The sequence below is a fragment of the Oryctolagus cuniculus genome, chromosome 2, assembly GCF_051225735.1.
Source record: "Oryctolagus cuniculus isolate XC-2025 breed Fujian yellow rabbit chromosome 2, ASM5122573v1, whole genome shotgun sequence".
Classification (NCBI taxonomy): Eukaryota; Metazoa; Chordata; class Mammalia; order Lagomorpha; family Leporidae; genus Oryctolagus; species Oryctolagus cuniculus.
In genome coordinates this window covers 182,183,225-182,211,162 of record NC_142868.1, presented here as the reverse complement: position 1 = coordinate 182,211,162, position 27,938 = coordinate 182,183,225, and the positions used below count along the sequence as shown (strand labels likewise).

The window sequence follows — 27,938 nt, the reverse complement described above, 5'->3', positions numbered from 1 at the left end:
CCTAGACAGGGTTTAGAAGAATTTTTTTTTTTTTTTCAAAAGAGGTAATGGGAAAGATCCAGGGGAGAAGGAGGTAAAAAAGATGACACAAGAGACAGAGGGGACCAGTGTCTGGTGCTCATGAGTGCCAATGAGGTGCAGGTCTCTGCAGGGAGAGGGGGCCCAGGTGTGGGACTGACACAGGTGAGTGCAAAGGCAAAGGAGCTGAGGGAATTACTTTTCTAACTTTTTTTTCAGTGAAATAGGATGCAAAAGTTGACTAAAACTCCGTCAGGTTACAGGAAGGCTGCTACTCAGAAAGAGCGGCTTCTGCCAGATAATCAGTCACTGAAGCCAGAGTGAGAAGCATTGTTAGCAGCTGCCTATGGGAGGCAGGAAACTAAGCACCAGGAATTCCCAATAGTGTTTTGGGGTAGTGGGATGTTACATTGTTATGTATGTTATGTATGCTTTGGGGGTGTGGGATGTTACAGTGTTATGTATGTTATGTATGTTTTGGGGGTGTGTGTGATGTTACGTTGTTATGTATGCTTTGGGGGTGTGGGATGTTATAGTGTTATGTATGTTATGTATGTTTTGAGGGTGTGAGATGTTATGTTGCTATACTCACTTTCCAAGTTGTATCTGCTTTCCAAGATTTTTTAAAAAAATTTTAACTCCCAGTTTTTGATAAAATATATGTATTACTTACACATAGGTTTTGTTTTAGACATTTGTTTTCCAAAAGTAAGATCAAGATCTTATAATTCAGAATGTTTTCCTAAAAAAAAAATAAAATAGCTGTTCTATTTCTAAGATGTCTAATGTGAACTCAGTCCACAAAGGATGGTGATATTCACACCTAAATATGCAACAGCTCTGTTGGCGCTTCTGGTGGGAACGGGGCATCTGAGGCCACGTGCGGGGCACCCAGGAGGTGTCACGCTCCACACAGACAGCTAGCAGGCGAGACAGGCACAGCTGCTGCTTGCAAGGTGGCAACAGCCTAGCAGGAAGGAGAAGGTCACACGAAGAATTGCCAAACTGCAAACAGATTCAGTGTGACGACAGAGGACAAGGTCCTCTAGAGGATGTAATAAAACCGTACCCAACCAGCAAGCTCAGCCACAGCAAGGGCCAGGAGAATGAGCTCCAGGGCCGAAAAGGAACAATGACAGGAATACGGTTCCTGCCCAGGGCATCCCAGCTGTGGTCCTGATGGGGTCAACTGTTCTAGAAAAGCGCTTTCCCCAGGGGGCCTCCTCCAGGGGCCCCAGGATTCTGCTGCATCATTCTGGGAATGGGGCCCGGAACCCGCATTGGAGACAGGTGTGCAGGCCTCTAGAGGGACACAAAGCGTGAGAGCCGCTCTCCGGGCGTCTCGTGGTTTTGGCAGAATGTCTGGTGGTGGCGTACAAGGACTAAGAGGCACACCGTGGGGACGGGAATGAGGACGGCGGGAGGAGAGATGAGGACTGGGCAGCGCAGACAGGTGAGCGCCTGTAGCAGCTGGCAACCAGGATCTCTCAAGTCGGAGGCAGCAGCGCGCAGCAATTCAGAGCCTGGGCGCCGGGCTTTGACCGGTCCTCCAGCACTCACTCGCTGCGCGAACTTGGACAGTAACCTCTGATTTAGACCATTCGTCTATAAAATGACACAAAATGTCTTCCCCCTGTATGGTTACTTCATACGGTGTTGGGGGATTGACTAAGATAATGTCATTGAAGCCCCTGGCACGCAGCTGCAGCTGCCGGGATCCACGGGCACCCGAGACCTGTCAGATGCTCCCCGACGTGTTCTGTTCGCTGAGTTACTGTGAAGCTCACAGTCCCACACCTCCAGCCCGGACCTCTCCCCTGAGCTCCAGAACCCGGTGTCTCACGGCCTGTTCAACACCTCCCAGGGCTGCCCTGCTGGCACCTCAGCCCTGACAAGTTCTCCCCACGCCCCCCACTTCCTCGCCTGCTAGCCCCTAAGCTGACCAGCATCACCACCCACCCAGCCAGCCACACCTGCACCTGCATCCACTTGTTAAGCTGTTGGCTCCATTTTGTTCCCACCTCCACTGCTGCCATAACTTACCCAAAATTTCACAGCACGTTTCACTTACACTACGCCAACAGCGCTCGCAACCCTCGCAACTGGCCTCTCGTCCTCCATTCTTGTCCCCTCCTGCCGATTCTTCACACCGCACTGAGCGATCTTCTAGCAGGAAATCAATTTTGGGGTGATAGGAATGTTCTAAATTGACCGTAGCGATGGCTGCACAGCTGTAGATACTAAAACCCACGGACTTGTACCTCCTGAATGGATGAATTTTCCACTGCATGAGTTATATCTCAAAAGAACTGCTTTAGAATAAATCACGGTTCCTGACAATAATTCTGAAACTGCCACACGTGCTGCCAGCGCTGAACAAAGATGTGCATGGACATCGGACGGCAGGAGGGAGGGAGCTGCGAGGCGAGACCACGTGGTACTGGAGTGGAGCCGGGCCCTCCAGGGTAACTCGTGTGTAGCCTGGTGCAGATACCAAGGGACAGAGAACACCCACGGACAGGTGTTCACAGAGACGGGATTCTAACACCATTCCCCAAGACAAGGAGCCCAGGATCCTTAGGGAGCTGCCTCATTCCGAGGCTGGGGCAGGGAATACACCAGAGGAGCCCAGCAAGCTGTGATGCTAGAAAGTTAGGAAGGGCTCAGGTGCGCAACAGGACTCAGCCTGCAAGAGCTGCCGACAGCCAGGGGCATCTGTGACGGACACTGGAGGGCAGACTAGGGCCTGGAGTTCATTGCCATGTGCTGACGCTGCTGCCGTGGGAACCCGCACCCGGGCAACGTCCGATGTCAGTGCTGGAGGAAACGGGGGAGTGTAGGAGCCGGCTGTACTATCTTTTCATTTTCTTCTTTAAATCTAACACTATTCTAAAAATAACATTTATTTTTAAATTATTTGTTTAAAAAATCAAATGACCTGGTCCCCAGCTACATCCCTAATCGAGTCTCCTACATTCGTCCCTCTGGTCACTGCCTCCGTCACACCAGCCTTTTAGCTGTCCCAGGAAAAGCCCAGGTTCACTCCAACGTTGGAACCATTCTGCCCCCTAGTCCCTTCTCACACCCTCAGGGTCACCTCTCCAGAGTCCTCCCACACCATCCCGTCTAAATCAAAACCTCGCTACTGCCTGGCTCACTGGCCTGCACAGCCCTCGTCACTACGCTTACTTGCAGAATTATGGCATCTGCTGTCTCCCCTAGAGTGAAGCTACGTGGAAGCAGGGACTCGTTTCCACACAGCCAAGTCACCACCTCCTGAAAGCACTGGCACGGATCAGGTGCTGGGGAGGTGTCTGTGTGACGAACAAACCACTCCTGAAGAGGGTGCGACTCATCAGAGAGGCAGCTGACTACAAAGGGCTCACGCAGCAAGTGGGTGACAAAGCCAGCCCCTGGGCCAAGGTCTGAGTTCACACTCACGCTCTTTCCCCAACACCAAGTCTTCTTCTCTGATTGGAGTTGGCCACAGTGAAGGACAGGAATAAACCGCAGGTGTCAGCAGCAGAGGGTGGGGACGCCCAACCCACGATCATGCAGACAGGTAAGCCCTGCGGACACACGGGCACCGGGGGCCCGAACACCGAGAACTGGGGGCTGACCTGCGTTTGGGAAGACACCATTTGAGGGAGAAGTTTAAGCTGCATCCTCATTTCTGTCCTTGGAGTGAGTAGAGTGAGATCCTTCTCGTGGTACCTCAGTTACTACATTTGAAACTGAAGTGTAAGTGCAAGTCCGTAACTTGGAGGTCATTACGAAGTTTTGTTACAATAGAATTGAAGAGAGTAGAACTGACTTCCGCTCCCGCAGTGTAATTCTGGCAATCACTGTTTCAGAGGAAGGGGCGCCAGTCCCAGAGAGGCAGACGGAAAGCGACCTCTCACGCACTGGGTGAGCTCTGGCGGGACGATCACTTTCTCACGTCGTCCTCCTCAGTGGACGGGCTCCTCCCAGCTCCCGGCTGCTCTCTCAGTAAGGGTGGCCATCACACTCTCTAATTCCTTGGGAACTCAAACACTCGGCCACACCCATCTCCCGCCTCACCACGCCCCTGTGCATGTTCAAGTGAGACAATGAGGATGTGTCTTGGTGCCTGTTTTCTAAGCTCCAGGGGAGCCCAATTCTGTATCGTTGATTATGTCCACTACTAATGCAGTGGATGGAAAGGCCTCCTACTCCTGATGTGATCGGATTTCATGGTTTTTCTACGCTGAAGCCAAAATGAGCAAGAACACGCTGACTTCTGAAGTAGCTGTTATTGGCTGTGAGATTCTAACGACTAAAAATAGTCTTCAGAGTTACACTGCGTCTAACATCCTTATTCTGAATCCAAGAAGAAATGAAATGCTTGTTTTTCTCAAAGGGCCACAGGACTTCTGTTGTAACCATTCGATCCGTCATTACAGGAAAAGCAGCCATGGGTGATAAGTGAATGAACAGACATGGCTGTGTCCCAATAAAACTTTATTTACACAGCAGGCTGCCAGCTGAGGGCTGTGGCTCGCCAATCCCTGCCCCAGTGCAGACACTACAGTGGCTGGGACGTGCTCTGCCACCTGTGTACCAGGACAATATTTGTCCTGTATCCCTGAATCTGGGTCGTTGTTAGAAACTAAACAGGCCTAGAGCCACATTAATTTTGATTCCCAACCTGGTTCTAGAGCCTTCTATGAGTTTTGGGCAGCTGTAGGAATTCACCGTGATGGATGTGCCTAAGAATGACAGCTGCATCCTTCCTCACTATTAGAGCGACATGGGGGAGAAAGCTCTGAGGTTTACCTCTTTAGTCCAGGACCAACCCTTGGGTGCTCCTGATGCGACCGGACCACTGGGGGCTGCATGGTCCCCGCCAGACTTGTGGTTGTAAACGTTGAGGTCCACACAGATCTCAATTGCTTCAGTTTGGTCTGGATTCGAAGGTAAGTACAGTAACATCTTGCCGCCAAAGCCTACACAGTGACTAGGGCCAAAGCACAAGAATAGGAATCCTAAAGGAACCAAGCAAGTGACTGGGCTTTGTGGTCTAGTCAGAGACCAAATGAGATAAGTCAAGTTAAAGGTTAAGAAATAAGCAGTGGTAGGCATTTGAACTAGTGGTTAAAATGGCACTAAGACAGCGGACACTGGAGCACCTCGGTTCCACAGTTGGCTCTGGCTCCAGCTTCCTGCTGATGCAGACTCCTGGAGGCAGCCATAAAGGCTCAAGTAGCTGGGCTCCTACAACACACGTGGGGGACCTGGACTGAATTCCCAGCTCCCAGCTTCCACCCAGCCCCGGCTGCTGTGGACATCTGGGGAGTGAATCATCAGATGGGGCATTCTCTCTCTCTCTTCCCCCCTCCCTCCATAACACTGCCCACGGAAAGTACCACTCTGTACTGCCCTCTGTCTGTGCAGCTCATGAAGGTGAGTTTGGGTTCTCAGTCAATGACAGTGTCTTTAACGTGGCTATTTTAGGAAAGTTCTTATGTTTTAAAAAATTATTACTTGTTTGAAGGGCAGAACAGAAGAAGAGATGAATGACAGAGAGAGAGAGAGAGAGAGAGAGAGAGAGAGAGAGAGAGAGAAAGGGATCTTGTCTCCACTGGTTCCCTCCCCAAATGGCTGAAACAACCAGGTTAGGGCAGGCCGAAGCCTGAAGCCAAGAACTCCATCCAGGCCTCCCACACGGTGCAGGGCCCTAGGTAACTGCGCCATCCTCCACTGCTCTCCCAGGCGCATCAGCAGGAACAGCTGCCCTCATACAAGGTGCCCGCTTCCAAGCAGCGCCCTAACCTGCTGTGGCACAACACCGCCCCCAGGGATAAGTCCTACCACGTTTGCTTATGAGCTTGGAAAGCAAGATAATGAATTTTGTGTAAAGCTAAGCTACAAGTGCATCCAGTTCAGTGTAGTCACAGGTAGAATTTCGTTGGGAGACAAGACTGAACTGCTCACACAGGGCAGTCAAACAACAAACACGTAGTTGTACTGCAGCTTCAGTGTATTTACTGGGTGTCTGTTATGTACCAGGTACTACCCTGTGGTGACAAGTAAACAAACATGGCCCCGTGCCCGTGAAGTGCAGTCTTGAAGACTACGCTGGCATCAGTGTAGCTGACGTTATAGAAGGACGTTTGGGGTGGGTGCTGGCATAGCAGTTAAGCCACCCGTGCACACCTGCACCCTGTATTGGTGTGCCGGGGTCTGAGTCCTGGTTTCGCTCCTGACTCCAGCTTCTTGCTAAGGCACACAGGGGCAGCAGGTGATGGATGGCTCAGGCAGTCTCTGCCATTCATGTGGAAGAACAGGACTGAGCTCCTGGCTCATGGCTTCAGCCTGATCTGGCCCCTGCTGTTGTGGGCATTCGAGGAGTGAACCAGCAGATGGAAGATCTATGTCTCTTTCTCAAATAAAATAAATACATACATAAAATTAAAAACAGGGGCAGCTATTTGATGCAGCTTGGGACACCCACATTTCATACTGGAGGGTCTGGTTCAAAGCCTGGCAACTCACTTCCAATCCGATTTCATGATAATGCATAGCTGGGGAGACAGCAGGCCATGCCTGAAGTTATTGCCACCTACGTAGGAGACCCAGATGGAATTCTAGGCTCCTGGTTTCAGCCTGGCCCAACCCTGGCTGTTCCAGGCATTTGGGGAGTGAATCAGTGGATACGTCACTGTCTGTCTCTCAACCTTTGAAATAACATGCAAAGTAACTAAAAAAGTTTGAGGGATATCATAACAAGAGTCAGCACCTAATCCAGGACCTCAGAGAGGTCCTCCCCCAGAAAGTCACGTTCCAGTGAGGCGTGGATGACGAATGGTGGTCAGCAAGGCTCCAGGCAGAGGGAGTGCTGTGGGAACTCCTCTCCTCCAAGGGGAGAGGGCTTTCTTACGTTCTGGGCACCGAGCAGGCTCCAGGATGACTGAAGCTTGCAAGGCAGGGGACAGCACGGGAAAACGGGGCTGGGGAGACAACCAGGGAGCTCTGAAAGGCCCGACAGCCAAAGGAAAGAACTGGAGTGACAGGTGTTCCTGCGTCGAAAGCAGAGGAATGTCAGGACCAGACACAGCTGCTGCAAGATGAGCATCTACAGTGCAAGAGGGAGACGAGGTGGGGGCAGAGAAGCCCAGGGGCTAGGGAGGGGGCTCCGGCGGGGTGGGGGTGGGGCAGAAGAGAAGCCCAGGGGCTCTGGGAGGGGGCTCTGGTGGGGGGGGCAGAAGAGAAGCCCAGGGATTATGAGAGGGGGCTCTGGTGGTGGCAGAGAAGCCAGGGGCTCGGAAGGGGGCTCTGGTGGGGGCGGGGGGGCAGAGGAGAAGCCAGGGGCTCGGGGAGGGGGCTCTGGTGGGGGCGGGGGGCAGAGGAGAAGCCTAGGGGCTCTGGGAGGGGGCTCTGGCGGCGGCAGGGGGGCAGAGGAGAAACTCAGGGATTCTGGGAGGGGGCTCTGGTGGGGGCAGGGGGCAGAGGAGAAACTCAGGGATTCTGGGAGGGGGCTCTGGTGGGGGCGGGGGGGCAGATGAGAAGCCAGGGATTCTGGGAGGGGGCTCTGGTGGGGGCGGGGGGGGCAGAGGAGAAGCCTAGGGGCTCTGGGAGGGGGCTCTGGTGGGGGTAGGGGGGCAAAGGAGAAACTCAGGGATTCTGGGAGGGGGCTCTGGTGGGAGCAGGGGGGCAGAGGAGAAGCCCAAGGGCTCTGGGAGGCGGCTCTGGCGGGGGCGGGGGCTTGGAGCACAGTGACGAGATATTCAGAGGGAAAAAAAGTCAGTTGTGACGTGTGAAGCTGTGCACACATGTCTAAACTCATCAAAGTAAACACTTGGCGAATTTTCTGTACATAAATTATACTGCAATAAAGATAAAAACCAGTGACTTAGCAACTAGCTGGTTGCGTGGTAGCAGGGAAGAGACGAGGAACTCAGAAGATTCCCGTTTCTGGCTCTGGTGAGAGGTGGACCACGCTGCCCTTCTCGGCGATGAAGCAGAGGAGGAGACGTGGGTTTGCCAGGGAAGGTGGTTGTCCCAGGTCACACACACGTAAGTGAAAACATCTGTCTCTCCTTTTCAAATAAACAAGTAACTAACTAACTATAAAGCCCAGGCACACAGAATCATGTGACTGCGGCCAGGAGGCCCTGGTGTGAGTGCAGAGCAGGGGGTGGCACCGAGGGCCACACATTTCCCAGCGGAGCTCTTGTGTCCCAGGGTGATACAACAGTAACTGAGGGCAGTCTCCCGCTGCCACCACAAGCAGCAGGGTGGCAGGCGTGAGTGCAGAGCCGCAGCTTCACAGAGCTCTGAGACGCCCTCACCGCACCTCCCTCAAAGACCATGTCCTACCAGGAATGGGGGGAGTCGGGGGAAGAAATCCGCTCACCGCTCCCTGCCTGTGTGCCCGCGCCGCACTACGTTGTCCAGCACTGCCCCTTTCTACCTGGAGCCCCATCCTGGTGGAATGGGGAGGGGGTGGCAGTCCTGAATTTGCCCAATGACCTCCTTCCCAATATAAAAAAATCCTTACCAAATAAAAATCGTAATGAGAGAGAAAACACGTACCGCTGCTGCTTCTCTCCGGGCTCCCTATCTATGCCTCCTCTTCCTTACGTAAGCTCAGTGAGGTTAAGCACCCTTTGCCAATCAATGGTTGGGCTTAATTCACATAAAATTCCAGCCATCAGTCTTCCCATATGTAATGTCATGCAATAGTGTGTGTGTGTGTGTGTGTGTGTGTGTGTAAAACAGAATAGCTTCCTTCTAGTTTATTTCTCTGATCTGGGTAGAATAAACAGGCTTGAAATAGCTGGGAAAGCAAAGCGCTCCCCGAGCACAGGAGGTGCTAGAGAGAGGGGACTGTCCCTGAATAAGGCCTGGGGAGCCCTCGCTGTCTGGAAGGTAACTGTAATGCAATGATGCATCTAAGACGCTCTGGATCACAGCAGGAGAACGAACAGGTGTCCAGGAGGGCTTCCTGAACTAACCGAGGAGGAAGAATTAGACGACAGAGGCAGGGAGACGGGAGGTACTCCAGGCAGACGTGGCGTAAGCAGCAAGCTGCTGGGGGAACTGCAAGAGATTCAGGTGCTTCTGAGAGCAGTTGCAGGTGGAGAGGGAGGCTGTGCAGGCCAGCGAGGGTCGGCCCGGGAGTGGCTGGAGAGCCGCGCTGAGGCAGCAGCAGTGTCTCCTGGAGGAGCTGCCGCCGCCAGCTGCACATGGCTTGTGAATGCCAACTCCAACAGACTCAGCCACGGGTCCAGGCTCAGCGGGCACGGGCGGCTGGCGGCTCCTGTCCTGGGTAGCACACTGCACTTCCGTGCTCCTAGAGGTGGTGCAGAAAGGAGCGGCCTTACCAGGATAGCCGCCTTGCCTCGCGGAGCCCTCCCTCTGGCTGCAAGAAGACTGGGGTTGGGGCGAAGTGGGCAGTAGACTGGGGTGTCCTGACAAAGGGCAGACATGTCTCAGCACGGATTTTCTTTAAACGTCTGCTTTACTGGCCAAGGTAAGCCGGGGTGTTTTTAAAGTTTGATATTAAAAGGAGAGGAAAACATCTACGATTAAACGCCGTGGGTCTAAGCTGGCTGCACAGGACCCCAGCCCTGCCTCAGGAACCTTTGCTACACGTGCAGCCACGGTACTGAGTTAACACCTCGAGAGGAGACGAGGTTAAGGGGTGTTTCCACTTAAAAGCCTCAGGGCATCTGTGAAACTAGGCTAAGAAACCCTAATGAAAGAGAAGGCGTCTAGTCTCTTTTCCATGGACTTTTTGAAATGCCCCAGAGAAAGAGACGGTGGAGAGAGAGACAAGGGGCAGGAGCGTGCAGGCTGGCAGAGAGAAGGCTGTGTGTGCGTGGCAGGCTCTACTGGCCACTCACACGCCCGCTGCTGCTATCCCAGGGAGCTGGAGCATCTGGGTGACAGGAACTCGCTGTGGCTTGACCCCTCCATGTCCCACGGGATCCTATAATCGAGCTGACTTTGCTTCTTCTGGTCAGAATTGTCCTCTTTGGTCACAAGTGCAGTAACTCGAGTCAGGAGGCAGCCTGGCCACCTTTTTCCTCAGCCCCCCACACCCAAAACCTACAGGGCCCACCTCCATTTCCCAGATCCACAGTCTCTGCACCCTCGCATCCCACAAGCACCAATTCCGAACCTGCCCACCCCGGCCCTGCGCGCTCTCCCGCAACACCTGTCATGCCTGCCACCTGCTCGAGCTCGGGACCTTGCGCCTGACGGGGGGACGAGGAGGCTGCTGCTCCGATGCTTCTGTCCGCTTCAAGTTTTTTTTCGCTTCAAGTTTTCAGACTCCACTTTTTAAGCATGGACTTGGAGACGGCCGAGCTTTTTGTCTGTACTGCTGAGTTTGAAACGGGGCAGGGTTTACAACCTTGACTGGAAGCGGACTCCGGGCCTCCGACACCTGCTGCAGCGAGGGCCCTGCCGTTCCCGGCAAGTACGGGTTCGTTTCCAATGACTGCCTTTCCCTCTTTCACAACACAGTTCCTGAGAAGTCACAGGTGCTGTTGTTTCTGGAAACCCTCCTGCGTTCTTGCTCGTCAATGAATGCTATATTCCTCATTTCACAGCTGGGAGGCGAGTCGGTGGACGGTGGCTGCTTCTGGCCTGACCAGTTTCCTGCTTCCCTTCTCAGTTTCCCCGACATCTCTGTGGCCCTCCTCTTTCTGAACTGAAGCAGCCAGCAGAGAGCAGTCCTTGTTGGGCTTCTCTGCTCCGCGGCTGACGAGTTAACAGCCTTTGAGCTCAGTCCAGAAGCCACGTTCATGCTGGCGCACAACTCAGCCCTTCACGGGGTTGCTTCTGCAGCTCAGAAGTGATGTTTACACGGTGATAGCTTCTGGTCCTTCTTGTGAAGCACATGTTACAGTAAAAGAGCCCTAACTGACAAGATCCTGCTCTTAAGATCCCTGGCAGTCGGGCCCACGTTGTGGTGCAGCAAGTTAAGCTGCCGCTTGCAATGCCAGCATCCCATATGGGCACCAGTTCATCTCAGCTGCTCCACTTCCAACCCAGATCTCTGCTAATGTGCCTGGGAAAGCAGTGGAAGGCGGTCCATATGGGATGCCGGTGCTTCAGGCCAGGGCTTTAACCCACTGCGCCACAGCGCCGGCCCCAGCTGCTCTGGGATCCTTGCTCACCTGATGTCCCTTCCTTCCTGCGCTTGCCTATGCCTTGTGGGTTACTGCCTTGAAAATCAGATCTGAAGACCTGACACTGCAAGAGCTGTAACAAATACCAACTAAATGCACAAAGCAAAAAGGATTCCTTATGGAGGTTTTTGTTATTGCCAAAGTCACACCAAATTCCCACATGGCTGTAAAGGTTTTATTTACCAGTTACTAAAGCTAAAGCTTTAGAACACAATATAAATTTTTAAAAAGTTAACATTGTTTCCCATATTGGCCTGAATATAAGGTTTATGACTTATTTTTCCTTTTTTTTTTTTTTTTTTTTTTTTTTTTTACAGGCAGAGTTAGACAGTGAGAGAGAGAGAGAGAGACAGAGAGAAAGGTCTTCCTTTGCCATTGGTTCACCCCCAAAATGGCGCTGCGCAGATCCAAAGCCAGGAGCCAGGAGCCAGGTGCTTCCTCCTGGTCTCCCATGCGGGTGCAGGGCCCAAGCACTTGGGCCATCCTCCACTGCACTCCCGGGCCACAGCAGAGAGCTGGACTGGAAGAGGGGCAACGGGGACAGAATCCGGCACCCCAACTGGGACTAGAACCCGGGGTGCCGGTGCCACAGGCGGAGGATTAGCCAAGTGAGCTGCGGCGCCGGCCAAGGTTTATGACTTTACAAAAATGCAACATGAGTAGGTGTTTGGTGCAGTGCTTAAGGGACCACCTGGGGAGCCCACCGCCTGTACTGCAGTGCCTGGGTTCAAGTTCTGGCTCTGCTCTCGATCCAGCTTCCTGCTAACGCACACCCTGGGAGGGAGCAGGTGGTGGCGCCAGTACTCGGGTCCCTGCCACCTATGTGAAAGACATGGATTCAGATCCAGGACCCTGGCTTTAGCTTGGCCTAACCCTGACAGATGCAGGCATTTGGGGGAGTGAACCAGTAAACAGAAAATCTCTCTCCTCTTTCTCTGTTGCTCTGCCTTTCACATAGATGAAAATGAGTAAGTAAACATTCTTTTCAAAGAATGGAGCCTAAAGGTTAGTCCTTCTGCCGAGGCAGCTGTGTTCAGTATTGCATTGCTTCCCAGTCCCTTCTTTCTGTCTTGTCAGGCAGGAAAATGCTGGCCAGAGAGATGCGCCCTCTGACATCCGGCAGCTCCTGTCAGTCACTGAGTGTGGCACATCCCATCTGCCGCCCCGTTGCTCAGCACGAGTGCTAACATGGCAAACGAAGAGAAGAACTCAGATGCAGGGGCCAGCGCCATGGCACAGCAGGTTAATCCTCTGCCCGTGGTGCTGGCATCCCATATGGGTGCCGGTTCTAGTCCTGACTGCTCCACTTCCCATCCAGCTCTCTGCTATGGCCTGGGAAAGCAGTAAAAGATGGCCCAAGTGCTTGGACCTCTGCACCCACATGGGAGACCAGGAAGAAGCTCCTGGCTCCTGGCTTCGGATCGGCGCAGCTCCGGCCATTGTGGTCAGCTGGGGAGTGAACCAATGGAAGGAAGACCTCTCTCTCTCTGTCTCTGCCTCTCACTGTCTGTAACTCTACCTTTCAAATAAAATAAATAAAATCTTAAAAAAAAAAAACCTCAGATGCAGTGAAACCCTACTTAATGTATGGTGCTCCTCAAGTTAACAGGAAACCTACGGGGTGGGTTTTTTCAATTCCTCACCTTGTCCTCCTGGCTCTGAAACAGAAACATCCTGGACTCGGCGTCTAGGGCTGGATGCTGTGGGTGTTTAACATAAAACTACAGAAGCAAGGGGTGCTGTAAAACCTAGGCAGGTGGGAGAGGTTGAAGTGCTCATACAGTGTCTTGGTTCCTCCATGAGAGGGCGTTACTCGTGAATTATTCTGTGTTTCTCTCACTTATTCTCTCGTTCCAATACAAGCAATATAGTAAATGCTCACATAAACCCTTCAAGATAGATCTCACTGTCCCCAATTTATAGGTAAAAGCTGAAGATGGGGGCTGACATTGTGAAGTAGTGGGTTGAACTGCCAGCTGCAATGCCAGGATCACACATGAGCACTGACTCCCAGCTGCTCCACTTCTGACCCAGCTCCCTGCTAATGTGTCTGGGCGAGCAGCAGAAGATGGTCCAAGTGCTTGGGCCCCTGACACCCATATAGGAGACCTGGATGCGGCTCCTGGCTCCTGGCTTTGGTCTGGCCCAGCTCCAGCTGCAGATGTTTAGAGAGTAAACCAATGGATAGAAGATCTCTCTCTCTCTCTCTCTGCCTTTCAAATAAATAAAATAATTTTTTTAAAAAAAGCTAGAGAAACGTGTTCAAGGTCAGGTGAGAACCAGGATTCAAGGCAAGACAGTCTGGCCCCAGCACCTGCACCCTGCTGCACCACCCTTGAAGGAAGCGGTCCGGCCGTCTGCGCTAGCCCTGTCCCCACGAGGCTGTCAGCGGGTGCTCCTGGCTCAGTGTCCCGGCTTCCAGGCCGACACGGTCGTCCCGTCAGGTTGCTCTGCTGAGCCCGAGTCCCCTCTTGCCGGGAGCCCCACCGCTGACACCTTAGCTTCCTCCCAAGGCCACCAAGCCTGCTTGATGATGACAATCACTGGAACACTTGTCTAAAACGTGGAGGATTGTCTAAACTGCAGGATCCGGCCTCGGAGACTCCTGTTTGCTGGGTCACATGCAGCCCAGGGCATGTGCATTTCTTTCTTTTCCCTCCCTCCCTCCTTCTTCTCCTTTTTTTTTTTTTTTTTAATATTTATTGATTTATTTGAAAAGTCAGTTACAGAGAAGAAGAGGCAGAGGTAGAGAGAGGTCTTCCATCCACTGGTTCACTCCCCAGATGGCTGCAATGGCTGGAGCTGGACCATCTAAAGCCATTGACTGGTACACGGGGCACACAGCATTTTTTCTCCAGGAAAGGTGGGAAGGCGGGGTGGGGTGGGGTATGGATGGAATGTCTTTGTGGACCTTTCTTTTTGAGCAATGAGTCTTAGAATTCTCTGCTCTCGTCATGAACAGCTTAGATCACACAGAAATTAAGCCGTCTTACACAGTTCTGTTAAACCCTGCCTAAGAGAATCTTGGAGAAGGGTAAATTAAACACAGAGGAGAGAGGAGTCCACAGCACTTCTGCTCTGAAGGACCCTGAAGCAAACCCCTGTGTAACTGAGAGAGGGCCCAGGCTTCTCGACTTCCACGTTCATAAACAGGATGCAGAACGATCAAGGCGGATGTTTTCCCAGGGATTAATTCAATTTACAGAATCCCACCAGAAAGCAGGAATGGGCTCTGAGGCTCACAGAACTCAAAGGCAAACCTGCTGACACTCAGGATGATCAAGAACACTTTTCATGGTGACAAAACCATCTCAGCCCTGCCTCCCATGTCTGCCTCTGTCGCTCTTGTCACCGACGACACCTTCGCCCCAGGAGCCACGCAGGCCAGACCGGCTGCTCTCTATGTGAGTCCGCAGGGGATGCACAAGAGCGGGAGCAGAAATCCTGTTCCGAGACAGTCACGGAGGGGCGGGCAGGACAGTCCTGCGGGCACTGGGGCCACTTTGCTTCTCCGGAACTCCTGTGGGGGGCGCTGTGGGTCATTGCCAAGGGAGGAGGCTACATACCTCTTGGTGGGCGTGGGCACTCCGGAGGACGTGTGGCTAACCACGGTGTCATTCATATTAGTCAGAGGGCGGGGAGGACTGAAAGAAAAGACATGGCTATTATTATTATATGTTATTAACATTATTACTTATGCCCAACATGATCAGGGGAGACAGGGAAAACATAGTAAGGCCCAGGACCAGCTGTCATTCCTGCCAAGCACAGCGGGACCACAGGGAGCCGCTCTCTCTTGCCAGCCACCGGGCAGCTGGGGGTAGCAACTAGCCATGAACAACGACCAGAGGGTGTGGCATTGGCGGCTTCTGCTCTGACACCTGGTGCACAGGAACCTGAATCCTGACACTCAGTTCATCCTGCTGTGTCGAGGCAGCAGATGGCCGGTGCCTGGCCGTTGTGCATCGAGAAGGTCACCCGCCTTTGCTGCGCCTCAGTCAGACTCGCTGCCTGCCCACAGAGTTAGGTTGTGATCTTTTCTCCCCAACAAACCGCCACACACTAAATCAAAATGTGAAACTCCAGAGCTCACGCTTTTAATTCTTTGGTAGAATCTTGGCAATGAATCCGCACCCTACTCGGAATGCTGTCTTTTCTAACCTAAGCCAGGTCTCAGTTGGAAGGTAAGCACTTTGGGTTACTTGTCTCCAGCTGCTGGTTCTCTTTCTTTTTGTTAACTTTTTTTTTTCAGTTTTTAAGATTTAATAATTTTTAACATGCTGCCACAGTCGCTTTCTATGTAGACAGAGGGAGAGGGAGAGGGAGAATCTTTCATCTGCTGGTTCACTCCCAAATGGCCATGATGGCCAGGGCTGGGCCAGGCCGAAGCCAGGAGCCTGGAGCTCTGTCCGGGTCTACCAAGTGGATGGCAGGGCCCAAGCACTTGGGTCATCTGCTTTCCCAGGCCACAGCAGGGAGCTGAGTGGAAGCGGAGCAGCCGAGACTTGAACAGAGCTCATACGGGATCCTGGCACTGCATGCAGCGATTTAACCCACTGAGCCACCAACGCCGGCCCCTTGCTTTTGTTTTAATTCATTTCTAGGTGGGGTTTTTTAAAAAAAAATGTTTCCGGCCGGCACCGCGGCCCACTAGGCTAATCCTCCACCTTGCGGCACCGGCACACCAGGTTCTAGTCTCGGTCAGGGCGCCGGATTCTGTCCCGGTTGCCCCTCTTCCAGGCCAGCCCTCTGCTGTGGCCAGGGAGTGCAGTGGAGGATGGCCCAAGTGCTTGGGCCCTGCACCCCATGGGAGACCACGAGAAGCACCTGGCTCCTGCCATTGGATTAGCGCGGTGCGCTGGCTGCAGCGCACCAGCCGCGGCGGCCATTGGAGGGTGAATCAACGGAAGGAAGACCTTTCTCTCTCTCACTATCCACTCTGCCTGTCAAAAAAAAAAAGTTTCCCATTTACTGGAGAAGATCCAGGATAGAAAATAATTTGCAAGGAACAGATTTAGGTCCCTTAATTTTCAAGCTATAATACTATGCTTATTGTTTTACATTCCTCACTTTGTGTTGACAACTCCCTAAGAAAGATAGTCAGAATTAAGATGTGTCTTTCCAGGCTAGAATCTGACCCCAAGTTATCTTTGACTACCTGTCTTTAGAGACACCCAATCTCCCCCGACCCAAAACTTTCAAATCTATTCACGTGCTTGTCTCGGCTGAGTCATAATCATTGAGTCAACTGTTTTAGTCTGAGAGACGATGGAGGTAAACATCAAGGCGAGCTTCCTCCTATGTTAAAATTGTTTTTTGCCTCTGGTTCTTTTAAATCAGTTGTCCGACTGGAGCAAGGAGCAAGTGCAGCCCAAGGTCCAAACTCAGCGTCACAAGTTGCCACACTCAGGGCATTGGCTCATTCTGGTCCTGGAAACCAAATGGCCTTTGCTGCCTTAATGTATTGGCTTTTTTATTAGCAACCCATACCCAAAATAAGATAAGGACATTTTCGTGTGACTTTCAAAACGAATGCCAGTTATTCAGTGTATCTCAATATTAAAGATAACGACTGCATTCAATTTTCCTTCTTACATTCAGAGGAAAAATGACAATGGGACAGTTTTATAAATTCTTTAAACATGGGTCCATGTGATAAAATTTCATGATTTATAGTGTTTGGTCTGATGCCACAAAAGTATCTGTAATAATCATCGTTATCAGATGTTCAACTATTTAGCACAGAGATGCCTTTCTGTAGGATTCAAAATCAGACAGCAGTAACTACAGTCTGCCCTGTACCCTCATCATACTTGCCCCCAAATTGCAAACCCTGTCTGAACTCCTAACATGTTTTGCTTGAGAGCCAAGGGCATGTCGCTCGAGATGGAAAGGCCTTCACGGCAGGACTGCCACGAGAGCCACGGTTTGCTGGGGAAGCCAACAGTGCAGGTGCACGCTTGGCTGTCACACACCCAGAATGACTGCCCACGCCCCGAAAGCCTTCATGGTTCACAGCTGAAAGACGACTTCAAGACGCTGATGGCACAAGTTACAGGAACTTAGGACAACAGAAAAATGGGCATGCTCATCAGCTTTGTTTTGTTGATCTTCAACACTTAAAACCAGCTGAACACGCTGAACACGTCTCCAGGTAGCACGTGTCTTCCTCTGGTGACAATCTCAGCGAGGTCTCTCTGGATGCTGAGTTCCAGGACATCAGAAAGGCTACCAAGCATTCTCTGGACCAGAAGTTTGTTAGGTTCTTTCTCTGTTGCTAAGATGTGCTCCACCCCCACCCCCCACCCCCATTTGGCGGCTGCAGAAGCAGATGGATGATACAGGTAGCAGGAAATCAGCTAGTCAGAGAAGGCAGTTGTAAAGACTTGGATGGGCCAGTGTTGTAAGATGGTGAGTTAAGCTGCTGCTTGCAACTGTGGCATCCCAGCTGCTCCGCTTCTGGTCCAGCTCCCTACTAATGTGCCTGGCAAGCAGCAGATAAATGGCTTGGGTACTTGAGTTCCTGCCCATGTGGGAGACCCAGACGGAGTTCTTGGCTCCTGACTTCAGGTCGGCCCAGCCTTGGCTACTGGGGCCATCTGGGGAGTGAACCAGTGGATGGAAGACCTCTCTTTCTGTGTCTCTCACCCAACCTTTTGAATAAATAAACTCCTGCTTGCAGGAGTGAGGGGAAGCACGGCCAGGGAAGTAATGAGCAGCAGCTTCCAGATGCAAAAACATCACCACTAAGGGCACCCTCCCTGGTCTGAAAACACACAGATTCCAAACCTCCGTGGTTTACTGGGCTGTGTAACATATCTGGTTAGTCCAAGGACTAAGCCTCAAGGACCACTTTTGAGGAGTAGCTGAAAATACATCGGATCAGTACACAAAGGGTCAGGATGTGAACGAAACTTATTGCATCACAAGTTAAGGAGTCTGACTTCACAAGGTAGGCAGTGGGGGAAGCCAAAAAACTGATGTGACCATAGTTGGGTTTTTAGTTATTTCTATTTATTTTGAATTTGTGTTTATTTGAAATAGAGGGAGGGAGGGAGGGAGAGGGGGAGGAAGGAGAAAGGGAGGGAGGGGGGAAAGGGGGACAGGGGAAATGGGGGGGAGAGAGAGGCAGAGATCCTCCACCTGCTGGTTCACTCCACAAATACTGCCAGGCCAAAGTCAGGAGCCAGGAATTTAATCTGGGTCTTCCACATAGGTGGCAGGGACCCAAGTGCTTGGGCCATCACCTGCTGCCTCCCAGGGTGAGGAGTAGCAGGAAGCTGAAATCAGGAGTGAAGCTGGGACTCAAACCCAGGCATCCAAAATAGCAGCTTAACTGCTACACCGAACATCTGCCCTTTCAGTCAGGATTTTACAAGATAATTCTAGAAACTTGTAGAATATGATAAAAATCAGGGGTATGCACAGAAGTGACCTGGCAATTGTGTTATAAAACAAGATACCCAAGACCTATTCTCAATTAGTGGATCTGCATCTGTAGGGGCAAAGAGATCCTTCTAAGGCACATCCCCCCATTTAACAATCGTTTATGTAGGATGGATTTGGTGGGAGGAAGGGACGGAAGCTGGGAGACCAGACACAGGTTACAGCAACCATCCAGACCCGTGATTACGAGGGTGGGCAGTGATGGTGGAGTCGGGGCACAGTCGGTACCATGCAGGGTGGCACAGATGAACCACAGTGACTGATTAAGCAGAGTCAAGGAGAGAAGAATAACTGAGATTTTGGACTTGGCTCCAGGGCAGATGGCCGAGTATTGGGTGTTGGATTGGTGGGGGCAGAGGGCAGGAAAGCAAGGGTGACCGTGGGTTTCATTCTGAGTCTGCTGAGTCTGAAGTGTTATTAGGCACAGGTGAGTGGATGTCTGGGAAGCTGTTGAGAACAAGAGGAAAGAGCCTGGGTGCAATGGTCAAGAGTCACCACTGAAGAGGCAGCTGTTTGTCTGAGTGTTCTGCTCACCACAAAGGCACGTTTGTGCGGTTCTAGGGGGAACAGGGCAGGTCTGGGAAAACACCCAACAAGAGGGTGGCCGAGATAGCAGGTGGAGAGCCTCAGGACTGTGGGCAGACACATGCCCTGTAACAAAGTCAACATTTAACCTACTGGAACCAGGCTGTTTCACATAGTTCACTCCAAAGGATGCTCTGGGATACAGACTAACATATCTCTCTCTCTCTTTTTTTTTTTTTTTTTTTTTTTTTTTTTTTTTTTTTTTTGACAGGCAGAGTGGACAGTGAGAGAGAGAGACAGAGAGAAAGGTCTTCCTTTGCCGTTGGTTCACCCTCCAATGGCCGCCGCGGCCGGCGCGCTGCGGCCGGCGCACTGCGCTGATCCGATGGCAGGAGCCAGGAGCCAGGTGCTTTTCCTGGTCTCCCATGGGGTGCAGAGCCCAAGCACTTGGGCCATCCTCCACTGCACTCCCTGGCCACAGCAGAGGGCTGGCCTGGAAGAGGGGCAACCGGGACAGAATCCGGCGCCCTGACCGGGACTAGAACCCGGTGTGCCGGCGCCGCTAGGCGGAGGATTAGCCTAGTGAGCCGCGGCGCCGGCCAGACTAACATCTCTTAAAAATCTTCCAGGGCCGGTGCCATGGCTCAATAGGCTAATCCTCTGCCTACGGCGCCGGCACACTGGGTTCTAGTCCCAGTTGGGGCACCGGATTCTGTCCCGGTCACTCCTCTTCCAGTCCAGCTCTCTGCTGTGGTCCGGGAGTGCAGTGGAGGATGGCCCAAATGGTTGGGCCCTGCACCCACAAGGGAGACCAGGAGAGGCACCTGGCTCCTGGCTTCGGATCAGCGTGGTGCACCGGCCACAGTGGCCATTGGGGGTGAACCAATGGAAAAGGAAGACTTTTCTCTGTCTCTCTCACTGTCCACTCTGCCTGTCAAAAAATAAAAAAAATTTTTTTTAAATTAAAAAAAAATCTTCCAGAACAGGTTGATTATACAGAACTGTATATTTCTTCCATTTATTAAATATTTGTTGTGTTTTTACAAAGTGGCAGGTGCTGTGCCAGGTTCTTGGGGTAAAAATAAAAACTATGAAAAACTTAAATCCTATGAAGAAAAATTAGGAACAAATAATTACAGTAGTCCCCTCCCTACCACCCCCAAGCAGTGTGTTCCAGTTTCAGTAACCTGGTCAAGCTTGATCTGATTCTCTTCAATGGAAAATTACAGCGGCTGGCGCTATAGCATGGCAGGTAAAGCTGCCACCTGCAGTGCCGGCATCCCATATGGGTGCTGGTTCAAGTCCTGGCTGTTCCACTTCCGATGCAGCTCTCTGCTATGGCCTGGGAAAGCAGAAGAAGATGGCCCAAGTCCTTGGGCCCCTGCACCCATGTAGGGGACCTGGAAGAAGCTCCTGGATTCTAGCTTCGGCCTGACTCAGCCCTAGCCATTGTGGCCATCTGGGGGAGTGAACCAGCAGATGGAAAACCTCTCTCTCTGTTTCTCCCTCTATGTAACTCTTTCAAATAAATAAATAAATCTTTAAAAGAAAATAAAATTTAAGGATCTACCTAAACAAATGTGACACAGCAAGAATTAGATGCCTTACTTCATAACAGAATCACATAAATTCATAAGAAAACTATTAGGATTTCAATTAGATCAATAGGCAGACTGAAAACATATTTTAAAAAGAAACAAAAACTCTAAAGAAGTTTATATTAAAAACTAATGTATTTTGGCGGTTGGTGTTGTGGCACAACAGGGTAAGCTGAGGTCTGCAATGCCAGCATCTCCTATCAGTACTGGTTTGAGTCCCGGCTGCTCCACTTCCAATCCAGCTCCCTGCTAATGCACCTGGGAAAGCAGCAGAGGATGGCCCAGGTGCTTGGGCCCCTGCTCCCATGTGGGAGACCAGATGGAATTCCAGGCTCCTGGCTTCAGCCTGCCCCGGCCCCTCTCCCTGTCTCTCCCCCTCTCTCAGTAACACTGCCTTTCAAATAATAAATAAATAAGCAAATGTTTTTAAACATTAATGTTTTAAATTAAATATGTATCAAAATTAATTTGTTACAATTTATATTAAAATTGAAAATTAATTTCCACTTACAAAATACACAATTTCTAATTTTTTACATTGTAGAAGAGTTTTACATATTTTTTATTAATATGCTATAATTGTACATGTTTACAGTGTATTAGTGAGCATCCCGTTACTACAAGGAGCTACCGGGACAAGGCCCCAGGGAGGAAGGAAAAGAGCGGCTCGCCATTTTGAACGGTGAGACGCAGAGTTTCAGAACGGCCTCGCGGGACAGCGGAGCACAGGCCATTCAGGAAGCCGGACTTGGACCTCACAAGGACCCTCGTGCGAGCTGCCCGCCGAGGGCGCAGTGCTGGGAGGCCACCAAGGACCTTCCACCGGCCCCGTCTCCGAAAGGTCCCCCCACCTCCTAAAAGCGCCGCTGGGGAACGACCACATGCAGGACGCGTGGGCTCTAGGGATCACGGAGCCTCGAGGCCACAGCCAGGGGAGGCGCGGCATTTTATTCCCACAGCTGACACTGGCGAGGCCTCCTCCTGGTCACAGCTGCAAGCTGCTCTCTGGGAGTTCTTCCCTGGGAACCGCAGTCACCGCCCGCACCGGGCAACACAGGGCACCTCCCTCTCATCTGGCTGTGCTCTGGTGCCACGCAGAAAATAGTAGCTTCGCACAGGCCATCCTTCAGGCTGGAGAGGGTTTTCTGACGGGTGTCCTTAACTTATCACCAGCCAGAAGCGCAAGTAAAAAGCTAAAGGCAGATTTCTAGAAAGTCAAGAATTTCAAAAACCATTCAGACACTCTGCCCCTGTAATTCCCCCTCTAGGAATCTATCCCCGGGAATTAATCAGAAATGCAAAGAGAGATCTGTGTCAACAAATATTCAGGAAAGCATTATTTATGATATGATAATTCCAGCAGTAACCCCAGCATCCGATTACGGGAAGGGAGAAGTAAACTGTGGTACATTCATAATTACAGGATATGACATAGCTGTTACAAATAATGCTTACGGAGATACTTGAATCAGCTGGAGGTGACCAAGAAAGAAGGATGAAGTCACTGAAACTGTGTTCCCGGTTCTGGTATTGAACATCCGATACACACGTGTAGATAATACACCATGGTCAGATCTGATACACATGCGTAGATCAGACCCCGCGGTCAGATCTGATACACACGTGTAGATCATACAGCACAGTCAGATCTGATACACACGTGTAGATCTGACACCGTGGTCAGATCTGATACACACGTGTAGACCAGACACTGAGGTCAGATCCGATACACACATGTAGACCAGACACTGAGGTCAGATCCGATACACACGCGTAGACCAGACACTGAGGTCAGATCCGATACACACGTGTAGATCAGACACTGAGGTCGGATATGATACACACATGTAGATCTGACACCACAGTTAAAGCCTCCAATACCTTGTTTTACCTTCAAAATAACCCTCTAAAATACGATAAACTCATTTATACCTACATGCAGCAGAGTCTCAACTAAGTAACATAAAAGACATACAACAAAACATCCACAGGAAATAAGTCAAAGTGACAGGGAAAGTGGAGCCCTGGGAACTTCTCCTGCTTGCTCCCAGTGTTTCCAGTTTAATCTTTCCTGATTCTCAGTAAAAAAGATGCTTTCAACAAAAACATCATGAAGTGAAAACAAAAACCCGTCACAGGGAGCCAGATCTCTAAAGTGAGCCTAAATTATTTCTTGCTGCCCCTAGGGAAGCAAACTGTACATGAACTCACAGGGAAGGGTAGAGCAGCGAGAGCGAGAACTTGGGACTCTTAGAACAGCCACAGAATGGTCCAAGTACAGCCGAAGCTGCACAACTTCCCGACAGGCCCACTGCCATCCCTCCCCATTCCCCAAAGCAAGCAGACATCTTGGAGCAGCCAGGTCAGCTGTCATAACCCTGCGTGCCATTTTTATCACGGTATTTCCAGCACCAGGCTCAGGGCGGAGGAGGGGCTCTGTGACTGCTGCTCTCGGCCAGTGCCGCGCTGTGGGGTGCGTAGGAGTGGAGGGTGCGTAAGTAGCAATGTCTCTTACATGCAGCTTTGGCGAGACCACTCTCCAAGAATGGAGCAAGCCTCGCTGGAGGGTCGACTTGCCACAAATGCATGTGTACCCTCGCGACTTAACTCCAGTCTACTACTTGGTCTGTCATTCTTTCCCTCCTTTTCCACTGTCAGTGGCTGAGGAACAGACCAGCGGGGGAGACGTCTGCGATAACCAGAGTGGCAAGTATGCATCGGGCTCGGTTTGAACATTCCCCTGGGATTCCCTCAGATGCACCTCACAACGACCCTGTGAGGTGGACATCATCATCTTTGTTTTACAGATGGAGAGACGCAATGTACTTGAGACCAAAAAGGGAATCGTGGGACATGTGGGACTCAAACCCTTGCCGTGTCACGCCCGTGTCACTCTGGAGCAGTGCCTTGAACTCCTCTGCTTACCATGCTTGCAGGAAAGCACTTTCTTAAAGACTACTTACTTGGCTTATAAATTAAACACCAAGAGTGTGAGGTGAGATCCTAGTTCTGATAATGCTGAATAGCCCAACAGTGTGGCTTTTGGATGACTTATTCTTTCTCTGTCACATCGCCAGAGCTCTGTACTATAAACGTCTATCTGAATTCAAATCATCTGGGTCCAGACCTTCCATCCTTTTTTTTTTTTTTTTTTTTTTTTTTTTTGCGTTGGTTCACCCCCCAAATGGCCACCATGGCCAGCACATAGCGCTGATCTGATCCTCCTGGTCTCCCATGGGGTGCAGGACCCAAGCATTTGGGCCATCATCCTTCACTGTACTCCCAGGCCACAGCAGAGAGCTGGACTGGAAGAGGAGCAACCGGGACAGAACTGGTGCCCCAACCGGGACTAGAACCCGGTGTGCCGGCGCCGCAGGCGGAGGATTAGCCAAGTAAGCCATGGCACCGGCCTCCATCCTTTTTTCTTTTTTGAAATATTTTACTGGGATGAGCTTTGTGGCACAGTGGGACGTCCACATCCTATTTCAGAGTGCCTGGGATGGAGGTCTGCCTCCACTTCCAATCCAACCTCCCACTGATGTGCACCCGGAGAGCAAAGCCATGAGGGCTCGAGTATTTGGGTCTTTGCCACTCACGGACATCAAAATGGAGTTCGTGGCTCCTGGCTTCAGCCTGGCCCTGCAGTGGCTGTTGTGGGCATATAGAGAAATAAATCAGCAGATGGAAGATCTCTATTTCTCTCTCTCTCTCTGCTATTCCCCTGCCTTTCAAGTAAATAACAATTATAAGCCTCAAAAATAAAACACTTGTCTCTGTAGAAAGTCTGCCTTTACCACTTTTCTAGCTAACATTTTTGGTGACATGCGACACTTGTACCTTTTCAAGGATTTCAGTGCAGCATCGAGACACCTGCATGCAGCACAGGGCAATCAAGGCGGCCAGCTGGTCTTTCACGTCTCATTTCTCTCTGCTTGCAGGCCGCCAGCTCTGTTCTCCCAGTTCTTCACACAGGACACACAACACTGCTGTGAACTCTGGTCACCCCACCGTACTGGGAACACAAGAACTTGCTATGTCTTCAGACTTGCCAAGGTCATGCTTCCTCACTTCTCTTATCAGAAAATAGCTCCTGAAATTTCAGCGTTTCCAGAAAGCCTCTCTGATTACGAGCTCTATTTAAGTGAACTTGGGCCTTAGCACACAGTCAAAAATCCATGCCAAGAGCTGTTAGTAGAGTTGACAAAAAGGAAACAGAGCAAGTTGAAGACTGTCTCAGCCCACAAAAAGCTTATAATCCAATCAGCCCTCATGGTCCTCAGTCACAGGCACAACAGATCCTTAAGCTTAATGTACCCTGGCTTGTAGATCCAATGCTACCTGTCAATAACCAAATCACGTAAGACCACCTATAACAAAGACTGAATCAGTTTCATTTCATTTGACATAAACAAATATCAGTGCAACAAAATACAAATGGTGTGGGGATTTTTTGGTATATTTTGCATACTTTAATTTTAATTTTTTACTCATTTGAGAGAGAAAGAGCGCTCTCGGGGCCAGCATTGTGGCATAAGGGGTTAAGCTGTTGCCTGCAATGCCGGCAACCCATATGGGCGCAGTTGGAACACCCAGCTGCTCCACTTCCAATTCAGCTCCCTGATAACGTGTCTGGGAAAGCAGCAGAGGATGGCCCAAGTGCTTGGGCCCCAGCACCCATGTGGGAGACTGGGATGAAGTTCCTGGATCCTGGCTTCAGCCTGGCCCAGCCTTGGCTGTTGCAGACATTTAGGGAGTGAGCCAGTGGACAGAAGATTTCTCTCTCTCTTTCTCTCTTCTCTTTGTAACTCTGCCTTTCAAATAAATAAAATATATCTTAAAAAAAAACAAACAAAAAAAGAGTACTCTCTCCCATCTGCTTGTTCACTCCCCAGATGTCTGCAATATGCTGGCCTGGGCCTAGCAGAAGCCAGGACCAGGAACTCGGCCCTGGTCTCCCACAAGGGTGACAAGAACCCTATTACTTAAGCCATCCATCACCTCTGCTTCCCAGGGCCTGTATTAGCAGGAAGCTGGAGTCAGGAGCTGGCACCCTGATATGGGTATGAGATGTGGGTGTACCAACCACCTTCCTAACTGCTGATAGCCAGGTAGACATGAGCCTGAGTGTGTGTGAGGGGCCAAAGTAAAATGGGGATTTCTGTGTGAAGGGACGAGGAAATAATCCCTGGATGTCAGAAGTCCTGCTCAAGAGCCTGGGGGCAGCTCAGCGGAATCTCATCCGCCCTTCACCAAGGGGACTAGCAGGAGGCTCTGGGAGGGATTCCACACCCAAAAAGCCCCCCACCCAGCCATACGCCAGAAAGGGAGGAGAAAGAGGCCCCGCCCCCGACATCCACAAAAACTCCAGTCTGAATGTAGACTGGGCCTTCAGTTCTTCACTGAGACGCGCACTGGTTGGTCCCACTGGTCGGTCGGGGGTCTCTCTTCATTACTTCCCTTCATTAAACGTGGCTCGCAAGCTTACCACAGCTCTCCGTCTCACGTCTGAATTCTTCCTTATGTGAAGACGAGAACCCCAGTAGCATTAACTACTAGGCCAAAACCTGCCCTATTTTTTTTCTTTGGGAATCCTGGGGAGAGCTGGGAGGGGCAGGTAGGCATGGGCATATGCTGAGTGTGGGCACTGCACAGCCAGGAACCAGGGCCTGGAGACACGTTCTCTGAATTCTCCACACCCACAAAACAGAGTTCTCAGCGGGTCATTACCATGCTCAAGGTTACAAGGTTACAAGACAGAACCAGTCCTGGAATCTGCTTCTACCTGGTTCTGAAACCATGGGATACATCAAATCCCAGACTCCTAATTCAGGCATTATTACCTGCATAATCGAACGAGCCGTTCCGATTCCAACGCTCAGGGGAACAGTAAGTTCTCGGTTTGAGAAGCCCGGCCCTGATTCAGGAGCCCGGCTTCCAGTCTAACCTGAGGAGGACGTGTGGAAGAGGAAGAACTTGCTAGAATCATAACTAACCTTCACAAAAGGCAGAAGGAAGCAGGCCTCCAGGGTCTGGAGTGTCTGTCAGGAAAATGGCGCAGTCTTATCTATGGTCAGCTCTACACCCCAGACACCATCCTAGGCTCTAGCCCCCACCAGGACTGGAAGCCATGTGACCCCAGAGCCCAGCCACCGGTGTCAGCTCCACCTCCATCCAACGGGATTCGCTGCTTCTACTTCCCTGCCCGCCCCCGGCAAAGTTTTAGGAGAACCTGTTCCTGAACACGTGGCTCTCTCGCTCTCTCTTACGCTCTCCTCCCTCTTTTCCTTCTCTGCCCCTTCCCTCCGGTCTGCCGGGTTTCCCCCAATAAACCTTTCCCTTACTCCGGTGTCTGGTGTTTTGTGGTGGCCTTACAGTGTCATTAGGCACCCATTTTTCCCACCTGGCACCACACAGGGCCCACAAAATCTTCTGGTCTGGTCCTGCTAAGGGAACCACAAGCGGGACTCGAAAGTGAATACACTCACAGCAGGCTGATTTTAAGCTGATAATTTTGTATGGCCCGTGATCATAAAGATCAAGGGGCCCTGGGCAGAAACAGGTTCCCCACCCCTGGTCTACACAGAGTTCAGAGCTATCCACTGGCTCACTCCCCAAACTTCTGTAAGAGCCAGGGCTGGGCCCGGCTGAAGCCAGGAGCCAGCAACTCCATCCAGCCTTCCCTGAGGAGCACTGCCTCCCAGGAGTGCATTTGCAGGAAGCTGGATCAGAAACGGCTGGACCTGACGGCACTCGGACGCGGGAAGTGGGCGAGCCATGTGGCGGCTTACCTTGCTGCACCACAACGCCTCGCCCTGAGCTCACAGCTTTTTTCACTTCAGGAGGAGCAGTTTCCTCCCAACATCTCACAGCTTCTCCACTGGAGAGGAGCCCGTTCCCCGCTCCAGAGAGAATGCTGGTCAGCAGGGCCCTGACGCCTGGCTGGTTAGGGCGGGGAGAGGACCGAGTCTCTGAAGAGTGTAAGGCTGCAGAGCAAATCCACGAGAAACGCTCACTTATTTAAAGATTAACTTTCTTCAAAACAGAAGTGTCAGGTGGCGGCAGGGAGGGCGCGGGCGGGTGGCTGTTTCTCGTGTTTTAGTCCACCCCCCCCCCCGCCCCAAAGTTTAGCAGTCCACAGACCTATTCATGGACACCCAGACAGAAACACTGCTTTGTCTGCAAAGAAGAC

The 27,938-nt window shown here is 51.4% G+C and overlaps 1 protein-coding gene across 18 annotated transcripts in view; it reads right to left on the bottom strand.

The window, feature by feature from the left end:
- The window catches only part of DTNB (dystrobrevin beta), a 248,570-nt gene that overhangs the window by 68,456 nt on the left and 152,176 nt on the right, over positions 1 to 27,938 (bottom strand). For 17 of the 18 annotated variants that reach the window (XM_051843168.3, XM_089326719.1, XM_051843163.3 and 14 more), the window contains one exon: positions 14,747 to 14,824. In XM_051843168.3, coding sequence (XP_051699128.1) covers positions 14,747 to 14,824 — 78 coding nt within the window. Of the gene's footprint in view, positions 1 to 14,746; positions 14,825 to 27,537; positions 27,653 to 27,938 lie in introns of those variants that run through there. The other variant, XM_089326726.1, reaches the window with a different exon arrangement.